At 33.6% G+C, this 15,472-nt stretch overlaps 1 protein-coding gene across 4 annotated transcripts in view; it reads right to left on the reverse strand.

The window, feature by feature from the left end:
- Positions 1-13,247, reverse strand: part of LOC117115036 (membrane-associated guanylate kinase, WW and PDZ domain-containing protein 2-like) — a 118,677-nt gene extending 105,430 nt beyond the window's left edge. For all 4 annotated transcript variants that reach the window (XM_033258682.1, XM_033258681.1, XM_033258679.1 and 1 more), the window contains exons 1-2: positions 13,091-13,247; positions 11,239-11,598 (exon numbers count right to left, since the gene is read on the reverse strand). In XM_033258682.1, coding sequence (XP_033114573.1) covers positions 11,239-11,554 — 316 coding nt within the window. In that variant the 5' untranslated portion in view covers positions 11,555-11,598; positions 13,091-13,247. The remainder of the gene's footprint in view (positions 1-11,238; positions 11,599-13,090) is intronic.
- Positions 13,248-15,472: the final 2,225 nt, after the last annotated feature.

The raw sequence follows: 15,472 nt of genomic DNA on the forward strand, positions 1-15,472 counted from the left end.
CACAATGTATTATTGATTGATTGATAAATTGCTTGATTGATGGATTGATTGTTTGTGTACAGTATGGTCTACCCACTTTTGATCATTCAGAAGTCATACAGTAGAAACCTAAAAACCAGTTTAATACTGTACTTTCGAGAATAAATTATAATATGTACATTGAACAATGGGCCAGCCATAAATCGCAGAGAAATAATAATTCCTAGAATATGCCTAAAGTGTAATACCAGTGTTTCAAGGTTTCAGAGTATTAAAAAAAATATGACCTTTCATAAATCTAAAATACTGTAAATACTATATTTCCGTATAGAATGCATTCAAGAAAAAAATTAAATTTGTTTAAAAACTGAAATAGTAGGATTATTATTATGTTTTTTATAAAGCTATATCAAAACCTGACAAAAATTAAAGATTAAGTTAAAAAAAATTTAACTATTTTATTCAGCCTTTATTTCAACCCGAACATATCATTGGATTGATTTGAGTATCTATATGACTTTAAAATGTTTATTTAAGCCACTCAAAGATTTTAATTATTTCCTGACTTATCGTACAACATCGCTGCTTTGAGTATCCACAATTCTGACAGGTATTCTCCAGTCTCAATTGTGCATTATAACATCACAGCACAGTATTGTTTGTGATAATGCTGTAGTACTAGTAGTACCAAGAGTACTGTACCAAGCATTCATTCAGCTTTCCCACAGTATAGTTATAGTTCAGTAGAATCAGACTTGGTTAAGTTCAGTTGTTATGGAAATAATGATGTCACACTTTGTGCTTATCTAGACCTTGATCTTGCAATGCTAAATTCTTCTTTGTAGCATGAAGCTATAGTTATAATGCCACTTTCTACATTGTGTAGCCAGCATTGTGAACCACCAGTGCATACCCTCAGAGGAATCGTTCCCAGGGTAGGAATCACTCCTAGGTAAACAGTAGGAATAGGCTACCTTGATATTTCCATATTTATCCTTGAGCGGATTATAATATATTAGCAATGTCAATTTTTAATGACGCTATGAACAATTGCTGTTTAAATCACAAATCTTTATTCAATAATTTGTTGTGTTGTGTCATTTTTAGTGTTTAAATTGTTATTGCATTATTGGATCCACTTTCGAGAAAGCAAACAAAATTAACACAGGGTTGTAACTGTAGACAACTAAGGGTGAGTGATAGACATTTTAAGGATGGAAAAGAAGGTAAATATTAATTAGGGTGGGTGGAGGGTCATGAAAACAGCTTTAGACTGAAGGAAAACTTAAAAGCTGGGTGGTAGCGCCCCCCCCCCCCCCCCCCCCCCCCCTTATAAACTGATGCTCTTGGGTTCAAAGACTGCAAAGAGTATGGTAGGATATGTTATTCTCATGACTATAAAATCCCCACTCCCTAGCTTCACATTGGCACTTACTGTAGTTTATAGAGCATCACAGAATACTCCTTCCTATTAAGTGATGAGTCAACACTAGATGTATCTGAACAAATTGATCAGATTAGATAATAAATAAATGGTTTTTTCCTATAATCCAAAGTAATCAAATACTATGTATGGAAATATTACTTACATTATAAAAATGAAAATAAAATCTCATTTCACTATATTTGCTTAGCTTGGATTAATAGAAAGAACCATATTCATTAACCACTAGATGTTATGAGAATTTAACAAATAAAAAAAATTATTTAAGCTTTTCACAATGTTTGTCTAAGGTGGTCCAGTAAAAATAGTTTTCTATGATCCAAGTTAATTAAATATTGTATAGAGAGACGTTAATTTCATTACACCATATTTAATTACTTAGGATACTAACCACAGTATTTATTCACCATATGTTAAATGTACATGAAATTGAAATTATATGAAACAAACAAACAAAAAATTATAGCATATTATTTAGTTATTCACAAAATTTTATAAGGACGGCCTTGTAAATCTTGGATACACTATACCACCATGGATAGGCCTACATATTTTCCACAGATATATGAAAGTGTTTAATTGCTTAAGCTATCAGATAGGGATGTAGTTCCAATGGGCGGTGTCACCTAGAATTGAAGTTTTCCACCCAGTCTAAAGCTAATTTCATGGCACTCTACCAACCCTTATTAACCTACTTTCCCATCCTTAAAATCCATTCCTTTTATTTAGAGTCTACATTATCTCCTACCCTCCCTTAAAATGGCTATCACCCACTCTTAGTTTTCTACAGCTACAAATCAGAGTCAAAGACTTCTATAAAACATCACTTTATTTACAAAGACAGATCCTAAAATATCTAGTCTGGAAGAGTCACCCTCTAAAAATCGCAGCAATATTGTAAACTATATTGTTATGAACATACATAAATATTCTATTTAATGATAAAAAATGCAAAATGAATTGACTCAATATAGGGATTCAAACTAGAGACTACCGTAAGCAGAACACTACAAAGAAAACCATGATTGTTCTACCAACTTTTCTAAAATTTTTGCTGAACAGTACAGTAGTCTCTCAAATTTTCTATTGGGAATGATCAACAGATAACAAGATCCTAATTGAAGCAAATTGAATTGGAGCTTGCGTGTAGGCCTCCTCTCCTAGGCCTGGATTTGCCTGAAACGCTTCAAAACGTCAGATAGCACTACATTTTGCTCAATAGCACTTCCATCCTGAAAGACTCCTGTCCATTCCTACCTCTTATCAACTTCTGTAGACATTTGTTAACGATTTGAAGTAGCAAAAAAACATTTTGCTGCAGAAATTCAAATATCCTGAGTAAAATTAAGCAAAAATGAGCATAGATGGGTACAGTATGACTTGGCCTGGCTTAAGGATGGGCGTGTGGCTTAAGACGCTATACAAAGCATGATTAATAATGCAATATTGTAAACTCGTTTAGAGTAACCTGTTACTCAACTATCGCAATAGGAAGCAATCCGAAAGAGGATTTATATCTAGAGCAATAGATTTGCTAACAGCTGTCACAATAGGAGGGCCATGACATCCTATGTTGAACATGGCATCAGATGATGAGCATGTAATATAACTTATATTGCATTATACATTACTATTTAATGGATTTACAAGCACTTAAACTATTGTCGCTGTTACAAGACTCAAAAGCAACGCGGCACACATAATGATATCAGCATTAAGTATGGTATTTAATGAACTATCATATTATAATGTCAACAACTGTTGAACAAATTCTAAAGCCAAGACATTACTCAACATTATGTTGTGAATAATAAATATCATTTCTCAGTGATTAACAATTCTATAGAACTATTACTATACTGTAACAATTCTATAGCTATTACTGTGATAAGCTGGACTACTGACTGTAATTGTGAAAATCCAACTACATTTGGCTGATGAATCCATGTCTACTCTGTGGAAGTGCTGACAGCAGTCTAAGTGGTTTGTTGTTTAAAATAATTAGTTGTGCACGCCTAGCTGAGCTGATACACTGTTGATATATTTTTAGTTTTGAGTTAAGATAATACAGGGCGGTGGGATAGCAATTTCTGTTTGTTTTGCAACAATAATAAAAATAATAACAATAATAATAATAATAATAACAATAATAATAATAATAATAATAATAATAATAATAATAATAATAATAATAGGCTTTATTTGAAGATGGAAAACTTGATCACAAATTGTGTTTTTCACAAGGCCGTTTTAGAAGTATATAACAAAATTAAAATTAAAAAATCAAGACAAAAGAAAAGACTTAAATAATCAGGAACAAAACAAATACAAGAAAATTTCAATTATTTGTTAATATTTTTTAAAAGTATGAACATTTGGGGCCATTCTGGTATTGAGGTTTAAGTTATTCCAGACAATGGCTCCCCGATATGAAAAACTTCTTTTCTTATATTTAGTAATTGGTTTGGGTTGTCACCTCCACCATAAGTAATTGGCAATCATTGGCCAATGTGCCTACAATAAGTAAATGAATTAAAAATAACATATAAAAAATTAGAAGGGGTACCAACAGACACATGATGGTGCCGTAATCCTCATCCTCATGACTGATCACACCACAATTTCCATAAGTAAGGCAACATACCTCCTAATAGTCCCCTACTGTGCGCCTATAGGAATGATAGTAGTTAAAAGTAACAACAGATTCGTTTCATATATAATAATAATAATAAAAAAGGATGAGGCCAGCTGGAATACTAGTTTATTTTTTTATATATTTTTTTTCCAGATTTGGGATTAAATAACTTTATTTTAAAAGCATTAAATGTAGATCAAAGGATATATTTTTTAAATTTCAGGCATGATGAAAATGAACTGTATAGGGCCTATAGGTTTTGAAATTCTTTTTTTAGAATTAAAAATAACAAATTATTTAAAAAGTAACTATTAAAAATCTTGCTTCCATGACCATTTCTACTCTTTTCTACAGCTTAATTAAAAATCATACATTTCCATCATTGACAAAACAAATTATTACCCATTAATATTATAAATTAATGTTAATTCCTGTATAAATAGATATTTTTATTATTATGCATACACTACGAATCCCTTATTGTTTGCTGTCTGTCAATAGTACAAAATATCATTTCAATCACTGATTTAAGGCCAAATAAAACAAATTACTAGAACTTTCTTGTTGACTTGTGCATCCATTTCCACTGCTTCACCATTTTTATTTTTAATTTCCTTTTGTTTTTTTAAATGTATGAAAATCTTGCTAATTCACATCAGTAAAATTCCTCTCTCGATCGTTCGTGGTTAGGGATTCATATAGTATGAATTACTGTATACTCTAGTATTAAGCCTAGTGCTTCTTTTGTTTGCTTTCAATGTGTCTACTTGGTGAAAGAGAGAAAGTCACATCGACCATCTTGGATCTGCCATCTCGGAGTAAAAAAAAAAAAAGTACCCTCATTCGCCCTTTTTCATATTAGGATGAGAAACTACTTTCATTTACTTGGCCTAAAATGATTCAGCACACAAACTGTCAATGCTTTCACTGGAACTTTAGCACATACCTGTGTTGTGTATGTTTAAATATTGTACTGTAAACGTTCAAACAATTAAATAAATTTTAATTTCTCAAAGACAATATAAAATAAACTCTGAACTATGAACCTTGAACACATTAACCAGAACAGTATAATCAATCAACAATCACTTCTTCTTATCACTGGTAATGATATGCAGTTCAAATTTATACATATCACCACAAAAAAAACCCCAAAACAGTTTCCATCACTAATACGTTTACAGTACAAATTCTATCCCCAACCATAAATAGTACAAATTTCCATTCACATCACTGTATAATTATTACAAATAACCCTATTCCTGATAGTACAGTAGTTACAAATTATTCCATCCTGATACATTATTTCATTCCATCACATAATGAAGTATAATTTCTATATCCCATCCGTGATACAGTATAAATGTTCATTCAATACAGTATAAATTTTATATATCCCATCTGTGATATACTACTCTAAAGTAGAACCCCTATTTAGGGGACATGTTCAGGACCAAAAAATTTGTCCCCTTAATAGGGGATGGCCGCAGTGTTAATTGGGATGTGCACTGAATAGGGATGTCTTAAAGGAGGGGTTCTATTGTAATTCCTATTCCTATCACATACACTGACTAATTTCAATTCCCATCACTGAAGTGGTTCTGTACACATTTTCGTTCACATCACAAATACAGTTACACATTTCCATTCCCATCATTGATGATACAAAAATATTACACACATCCATTCCCATTACTTGTAAAACAACTCAATACAAGATGAATTATTTGTCAATGAGCAACAGACAATAAAATTGCAGACATGCTTTGCAGGCGGACTTTGGGAACAAGGAAATCATTGATGATCAGAAGTAGTTCATATCATGCGAGAACATCAGGACTACTTTGCGACATAAATCATTCAAGAAACACAATCTCTGAAATGACCAGCACTTGCCGAGAAACACTAGAACTGAAGAAAATGCATACTTTCACACTAAGTGCTGTTAGTCAAGTACCATCTTAAAAACACAGAGTTTAACCAAATATGGCAGCTTCAAGGAGTTTGATAAACTCTACTAACAAGATTCTAATTGAAGCAAATTTCCAGTAATTTCACAGTGGAGAAATTGTAGTTTATTACATCTAAGTTTAAATATCGATAACACAACTACTAACTCTGATAAGTGTCATTAACTAAAACCGGAACCATGATTCTGAAAGACAGCAGCTATAGAAAGAAAGCATGGTTACAATTTATGAAACTTTTTAGGAAGGAAGTTTGCAAATATTTGCAGTCAAACCAGATGGATAGTGGTAAGATACATAAATATTTTAGACTAATGATTTAATGATAAAAAATGCAAAATGAATTGACTCAATATAGGAATTCAAACTAGAGACTACCGTAAGCAGAACACTGAAGCAAACTGCGTGTAGGCCTCCTCTCCTAGGTCTGGATTTGCCTGAAACATTTCAAAACGTCAGATAGCACTACATTTTGCTCAATAGCACTTTGATGCGGGTATTGCTAAACCCCGCAAACCTCCAAAAAAACACCGCAAACCCCATCCAAACTCTGTGATAATAATTGAATCACATAGTATAGGACTCAACTTGGTATCTCAATAAAAAAATCTGATTTTTATGTTCATCCCAACCTATTTTTGGGGTAAAAAGGTCATTTTTTGTATAAAAAAATTGCTAAACCCGGCAAACCCCCCAAAACACAGTGCAAACCCCATCCAAACCCTGTGAAAGTGGTTGAATCATGTAGTATAGGACTCACTTGGTATATAAGTAAAAAAAAATTGTAATGTTCCATTCGTAACAACCTACTTTCTGGATAAAATTCCATTTTTTGTATAAAACATTGCTAAACCCCGCAAACCTCCAAAAAAAACACTGCAAACCCCATCCAAACTCTGTGATAATAATTGAATCACATAGTATAGGACTCAATTTGGTTATCTCAATAAAAAAAAAATCTTAATTTTTGGGGCAAAAAAATGTTTTTTGTATAAAAAAATTGCTAAACCCCACAGAAATTATAAGAAATGTACTACTGTAACTGTAGATTGAAAGAAGGGAAGCAAATGTTTCAGGTGCAAAAGAGAGAGGTGATAATAGTCGATAATCAGGATGTAGAACACATTTTCGTCAGAAAAAAATTTATAAATTTCACAAACTGACTGAAAAAAACTGACCTCAAGGAATTCAAGCAATACAGTATGTAATTTTCAATATTACTAAGTCATGCATTAAGGTTATTAGCAACATCATGGCAGCAGGGTGATATTTTTTTTCATTTTGTAATATTTTATGGCCAAAATAAAATAATATATATCGGTGGATAGTGGGTTCATGAAACAATGTATAAAAATGTTTCACCTAATTGCTGTGTTTCTGTTTCCAAAACCATACTTCTTTAAATTTTGCCTACAGTGTACTCTGCATCACAACCAATCAAGGACAGAGAGACATGTTTTAATCAAGAAGGATTTATTACTGGCTCAGAATTAATCATGACCTCAGCATAAGAGGCACTTAAATGGAACAGCTGAGAAGGAGCCAAGTTCAAAAGTAAAGGTCAGCGAACCAATAATCAATCATTCATCAGACCGTAGGCTCTGAGCGATAGATCAAATTGTACACCGCCACCATGTGTCAACTTATTGATCTTGATGTCTTTAATGAGCCTAATTCTGGCATTAGATTTGGTTTCATCGCGACAAGGGATACTCCTTCGACTTAAGACATCCAGATCGATACAAGGACATTCCCGACAGATCCAAATTACGTACTTACCGCTTATAATGCATTCCATCGTTTTCTCACCGCTAAAATGATTATACAAATTTAAGGTTCTGCCCTGCCAGCAAGTTATCTAAAATCCATTTTATCAAGCACTACTCAATAGAAATTGGTGAATTGAACTAAATCTTTAAATCATTGAGATAAGTTAGTGTAAACAGGCATAATTTAAAAACAATCTATGGATGTATGGTTAAAAGACAGTAATATTAAACAAAATAACTGTAATGATAAATTAAGACTTAAGAGATTCTTTCAATCTCATCTAATTAATTAATATTTCAAAAATTCTCTTAATGTCGAATGATATTGAAAGCATTGCGAAAAATACACTCTAAAAGACAACAAGGATGTTCCATCCAGGACCTTTCCATTTCAACCATCAGGTATAATTAAGTAAAAAATTTGTTATTCTAGTTATGGACAAAATGGAACAGGTGCAAACAGATCTATCTAAAATCTAAGCCACGTTATAACAAACCAATCAATACTAGAATATCGCTTTGAAGCTTGGCTTGAACTACTATAGTCTTCGGATTTCCCAACCTTCTTAAAATTTAAGTTTCGATCACAGGCTTGGAAGAAAATGTTGTGCCTCCGACCAAGAAAATTATCTTTATAAACACCCCCAGGAGATGTACACTATTCCCGTAGTCCAAATTGGTTGTTTGGAGACAAAAAACGGAGGGGAAAAACAAAATCACGTTTTTTTCTAAAAAAATGCCTCAAGGGGAAACGCGGCATGCCTCTTACTGTACCCTTGCCCATGTGGCCTTGTTTATTTGATATTTTGCAGTTTGATTCCAGTCCATCCTTTATTTGGGATCCTTTTAATGAAAAAACAGATTGAGTAACTATCTACAGTCAATCGACCGATGATCGATGACTGTTAAATAACAAATTATATAAAGAACATGGATTCATTGAAGAGGAAAATAGGCTAAATTGAGAACCAGAATCCTGGGAAAGTGTGGTCAAGAAATTGGTTTTTGAAATCATATCTTGAAGGCCAAGTGGTCACAGATTTTATTGCTTCTTCAAAGCTTGCAATATTTTACGTTATAAAATGTGGTAGAAAGAATATGGTTTGTATGTCAGTCAATTTCATATTTTCCTATGGTATGTGGAATATGTTTCTTCCAGATAATGAATGACTCAACAATTACTATTGAGTAACATAAATCATGTTCTAGTGTACCAATACATCTTCACAAAGGTTAAAGGTTACCGCGAAGAACAGATCTACAGTACAGTACTTCTAATTAGGTTTGAGCTACATAATCGCCAGAGAAAAATAGTTGAACATTAAAAATTCAAATACCAGCTTAGCTATACTTAGCTGCTTTTTTGTAATCAATATATAACATCGACAGATTCGTAAGGGTCTAGATGAATATAGAGGTGTCCAATTATGTTCTTTATCAGGCGAAGGTGAAAAACATAACAGTACGACGTGATGAGGGGGAGAACAAATAAATAGTACTGTAGAGCGAACAACATCAAAGGACAGTCGTAGGGCTATTTTTAGTTTTATTATATTTCATATTTGACATCCTCATAGATAAATATCTCAAGAGTTTTTGCACAAGTAATAGACTAGAATTTTGATTTTAAGACCAAAGAATTAATTAAATGCACTTTTAATATAAAAAATAATGTTTGGTGCATCTGAGGTAACAAACTAATCTGGCATCTACAGTCCAACAAATTTAGAAAGGTTGACAGTAGTTATTAATTGTTCTGGTACAATTTCTCAATATTGCTAATCTACCATTGTCAGTAATCAAGAGTTGCTGCCTAAAATCTGTGGTGATCTATTTTCTGTGCCTTTCATAGCAAATGACAAAAGTTATCATTGTTGCATGAAACTTACAGTACTTTACATTGGTTACAGCTATGTCATACCCATGAAAGCCATATCTCTATGAGCTACTTAAATATTCAAATTCAATAAAATGTATGGTTTGCTGACTTTTACTATTTAAGTGTTTAACACTAACAACTAAATACTTCACTACAGTAGATATTTAAAATATTCTGTTTCTTTCTAAAAACTTGAATGAATGAATGAATCAATCAATCATGATATACTATAGATATTAACTTCCCATTGTGCAATGCTACTGTAGGCTAGCCTACTACAGTACTCTTCTACAAGTCTCAAATTCTCTCTGCCTACAAACGTTTTCAGATATTCACTTTTAAAGTCCCCTCTACTAATTTTCTCGGGTTTCAATTTCCTCCTCTCTTTCGCCAGAATGTGACTGAACTATCTACAGTACCACATTTCGATCTACTACTTGAAATATTTAACATCTCATCCCTAAGAGTAGTGTATTTCAACAGACCTTGATAATGTAAGTCTCATAACCTTTAACATTGGCTGAGCAGTTTCCATAATTATTACTCACCACATTTTTAAATGACCTTATGAATCTGAGTGTCTTGCATCACCTCATTTTATTACCCATCATTATTAATATATAGAGACAGTTAATAAAGATGTGTTTACCTCGAATGGTGAAATGGTATATATTAACAATCTCTTTATTAGTCTGACCTGAATACAAAATATTCCAAATAATATTTCATTACTGGTAAAGAGCTTAACAGATAATCAATATCAAATTTTTGCTGTACAGTAATTGCAGTTACATTTAAAAGCGCTTGCCTTCTAATAGCAGGTTCTGGGTTCAAATACTGACTAATTCTCACAGCCTTGACGCCTTAACCTCATTATGTCATCTCCGAAACCAATTTGCAGGGGCCTATGGTTCAAGGAAGCAGGATTTGGGAGGGGGATGTCACTCGCTAGTGGGTTCCAGATTACAGGAACTTTAGAGGTAAAGCCATTATGTTGTAATCTCTTATCTAAATATTTTTAAACTTGGTTAGAGTTTGTTTAGCTGCTGCTGGGAGAACACCACCTCTTTCAGCACCCACTGATCTGTCACTGTGTAGAACAATTACCCTTAAAACATTTAAACTTTCTCAAAATCATTGAACTATCAATAATTTCATGAAAAACCCTTGAGGACAAAAGATACAATAGCACCTTGACATCATTTCATAATTATGCATGCTTGATCTGAAGTAATCGGTTCAGGTGTTTGGATGTTACAATGTAAACATGCTGGTAGGTAGACTGTTTTATTAAGTTTCATTACCAAGGCTAGAGCAGTTAGTCAACATAAACATACTCTTGCCTGTGTATTGTACGTAAAAAGTATTTTAAAAAATCATTTTATAATAGCCTGTTCTTTACCCATAGGTCTATGGTAGTGGTACCTCCTAAATCTTTACTAACCCTTAATTCCGCTTCTCAACTACTCCATTTCACATGCAACCAGTGTCAACATTTTAATAATAATAATGTTATAGATGCCAAAATTACAGTAATAAGAAACCTATTAAATCAACAATCTTACCTGGTTTAACTGTCTTCAGGTGAAATGGTTTGTCCGTGATCTGTTTCAGCATTGGCTCTACATCCCATAATGTACACCCAGAAACTTTACTGCCGTTAACCTGCAACAGTATCTCATCCGAATGTAATTTCCCACTCCGAATAAGCAGTTTCTCGTGTTTTATATCTCCAAGGTAAAGAAACTGGCCATTTTCTGCACCACCTTTGCAATGGAACAGTGGATTGCCGTTTGCCGCGCTGGAAAGCACACATTCATGAACGTTCTGCGACCAATGTTTTGGGGGCTTGCTTCCTTTTCTTGTCTGATCCTTTGTCATTATTGAACCCAGACTGTCAGTAATAACTTAATTACAAACAACATCTGTAACATATAAGAAAATAAACAAAATTATCAGATACTGTACGTAGCAGTTTTATTTACTCTACCCATTGACTTCTGACAGTCAAGCAAGGGTGGGTATAAAAATGGATTGAAGGGCAAAGTGAATATTTAATTTAACACCGAGCAGGCCTGGCAAAAACAGGTTTGTGGTTCTGACCATGAAAGTTGTCTTGATAAGATGCCACCAGCACCAAATGTTATTTGTACAGTATATATAGCCCAACAAGTTTATATTTTCAATTTTTTTTCCCCAAAATGCCTCCTGGACATTCATGTTGCCTCTAACCCTGACAAAGAGCTAAGGCTGCACACAAATATCTCCAGTGGGCATGCAAAACATTTATCACTGTTTAACTAAGTTCAACTTTTTAGTATTTAAGTTTCACTGATGATAAAGCAACCTAATTTTCTAGTCAAAGATGGCAGATGCATATAGTACTTAAGATTTTCAATATATTTTTTGTGGGCTGCAACAAAATTACAATCAGGAAAATATATTATGAATGCATTATTAGCAGATCTGCCTCTTCTTTTCTTTTGTTCTGTAGCCCCAAACTGGTGGAGCCACTTTACGCTACTCATCCTAGTACAGTAGTATAGCTTCGGATAGAAGCTTCAAGAGGATTAAACTGGTGGTTGATGGTCTATCAGTACGATGGCATGCGCAAAGGGATGGTGTAGATTAGGCGAATTATAAAGAGTATCAATAGCTAAATGTATGTACAATTGAAATTAATACTTATCTACTAGTAGGTAAGCCTAGACTCGGATTTTAATGGGATCTCCTTCAGACACATTGACTGATGTTTAACAGCACAACTGCTGGGTTTGACTAGGTTTGTAAGCCTAGGTTTCAGCCATATAATATTCCTGTCATGGAATGGCAAATATCAATTACCAAGTAGGCTAGGGCCTAGGCTAGGCCTAGTAGTACTATGCCTAGGCCTACATCAACAGTGATTATTATTAATGAATAGAGCCCTAGGCTAGGCTTCAATACTTCCTGGCCTTCTTTTTTTATTTTAGGCCTAGGCCTATGCCTAGCCAAGACTTGACCCTAGCCTAGTAGTAGGCTAGGCTAATACTAGTATAGCCTAGGGCTGGCCTAGCTAGGAATTGAAAGATTGCTCACAGAACACATATTAATAAAAATTATCTTGAATATTTCTTGCACTTAATCTAGTAGACGGTTTGTTAATGTCACTATGGACATAATTATATAATTGTCTATCTTCCCTGGTGGTTCCAACCTAGACTACTAGGTCCACCGGCTACTATAGGCCTAGGCCTACGCCTGGGATACCATCCATAATCAACAATAGGTCTGTGTGCTGATACAATCAACAAGCCAGCCAAGCCGATTGGCCAAGCCTCCCAAGCTAAGGCCTAATGCCTGCCTAGCAATAGCCTAGCTAGTGTATCGTCAAAAGAATAATTTATTTCAAGTAAACAGGACATTATAATTACTTACCTGATAAAGTATTTTAGATATATCAAAAGTAGACCGCAAATGGTCGCTTACTACTAAAACTAAACAGAAACTTATTCAAATCATCCACTTAAAAGTCCCAAACATGTCCGAATATAAACTCCCGCTTGGACGCATGCGCAATACATTACAATAAATATGGAAAATAATAACAGAACTGTCCTGATGGAAATCAAAGGAAAAGATTATGGGGTGGTCGCACAACTGGAATAGGCACAGTGTATTCTGGCTGAAAATTGTATATCATTCTGATTTACATAGAATCATTAATAAATTACTTTATTTGATAAAATATTCAGGAAATGATGACTGAAAAGCATAATATAACAGCGTTAGCCTACTACACACTACTGTAGTCACAACAGTTTAGTAGCGCATTAGCTGGGCAGAAGTAATTCGGTAGTTCAATAGTAGAATGAGATTATAGATGGCGCTATTACATTTTTATTATTCATCATAAAGTCTCTTGATCATGCGATACAAAACAAATATTATATGCATGTCGCCATTATTAGTAGCATTTCGCCAAAATATTAATCAAACAAACACGCGTGCCAAAACCTACAGTAGATGTTTGTACTTTGGTTATTTTCCCTATACATATTGTTTACCAATGAGGAGCCCATAATAATGTAAGATAGTATAATACATACTCCATGTATCGAAATGCACGCCATCGTTTCGGGATTCAATATTTCGACATTAATTATATCATCCTCAGAAATGAAATGAAAAATTATCCATATTTGCAAGCTCATGCGCTGCACAAGTACCAAAAGTGTTCGACCAATCAAAACATTACCTCTGACATAGCTATGATTAAACTAAAGATCAAAGCATCCTTGCCCTACTGATCAAAGTTACCTACAAAAACAAAGAAAGCTCCTTTGAAACTTTCAGCCCATTGTTAAACAATGGGTGCAGCCTACGTATAGCAAACGCTTCTTTAAACAATAGTATAGACCAATCTTGCGAACTGTCAATAGTATTAGAAAATATTAAACTTAATTCGGTACGATAGCAGTCAACTGGAGGTCGTGGGTTCGATTCCCACCCGAACCATTTTTCTATATCTAATTTGAATACTTTTAAAACCTATTTTTAACATGATTTTTAAAAATAAAATGGACTTAAAATAAATTCATTCATAACAATTATTTCGAATATTTATTAAGAACATAAGATATATTTATTAATAACAATTATTTTGAATATTTAAGTTTTTCCTTACTTTTGACACCATGGCTATGCGTAATATTGACCCACAGCTGTATATATTCGTATTATGTTTTAAGGTAGTCTCGACTGACTAGTAATTGATGTGGTACAAAGGTTTATTGCATTTATAGCTTTGGGGTCGCGGTGCTTCCTCCCCCGTTTAGTGGACTTACTGAATCAACAGGTAGATAACCTGGAAGTCGTGGGTTCGATTCCCCACACTAACCACTTATTATTATTATTATTATTGGCTAGTATTTGGGGGCGTACTGAGTAATCAGAATATCAGTACCTTTGGAATGTTATATAGACTTGTGAGGGCGTACATCAGTTGTTATGTGTGAGAGATTTTGATCGCAAAACACCATGGAGGAAATAAATGAGCATACCAATACGGTAGGCCTTCGTGGTCTTGCTGTTACTAGGCCTATGACCATCGCAGGCAGGAGCTGTGGATTCGATTCCAGTCAAAGACAATTTTGTACGCAACTTATATTGTGCTTTTTCTTTGACGCTTTAATACGATTATAACATCTTTACCTTTAATATTACAATTTCTTTCATTTTCCTATTTATCTATATCATCAAAGAAACGCAAATACAGTGTTTGAGTAAAGGACATGACAATACATCGTGTAGCATAGCTCTCAACGAATGTTGTCCTATAAATAAATACAGAAATTGTGCAATGGAATTCCTCTGACGGGATTCGAACCTGCGACCTCTCGCTGTCAAGGCGAGCTTCATAACCATTAGACCACAGAGGCTTCATGGTTGAATGTCAGATACACTCTATTACACAATAGGTACGGCTGGAAATAAACAATAGCATATAATATAAATCAATAATATATATACCTGATGATGACCTATGGTCGAAAGTACACAATAATTTTTTTTTAAGACAGATACAGAACTTTGTATGACTTATTATTTTTCATATACATATCCATATCTGTCTATGCAGCAACTTTAAATTTACTTGAATATATATATATATATATATATATATATATATATATATAAATCAAATAGCCGTTAAGACTGTTAAATTATATACATAAATCATCAAAGAAAGGTAAATACAGTGTTCGAACAAAGGACATAATAATACATCGTGTAGCATAGCTCGCAACGAATGTAGTC

The sequence above is a fragment of the Anneissia japonica genome, unplaced genomic scaffold (assembly GCF_011630105.1).
Source record: "Anneissia japonica isolate Jap-2015-1 unplaced genomic scaffold, ASM1163010v1 scaffold24_len2511860_cov200, whole genome shotgun sequence".
Taxonomy (NCBI): domain Eukaryota; kingdom Metazoa; phylum Echinodermata; class Crinoidea; order Comatulida; family Comatulidae; genus Anneissia; species Anneissia japonica.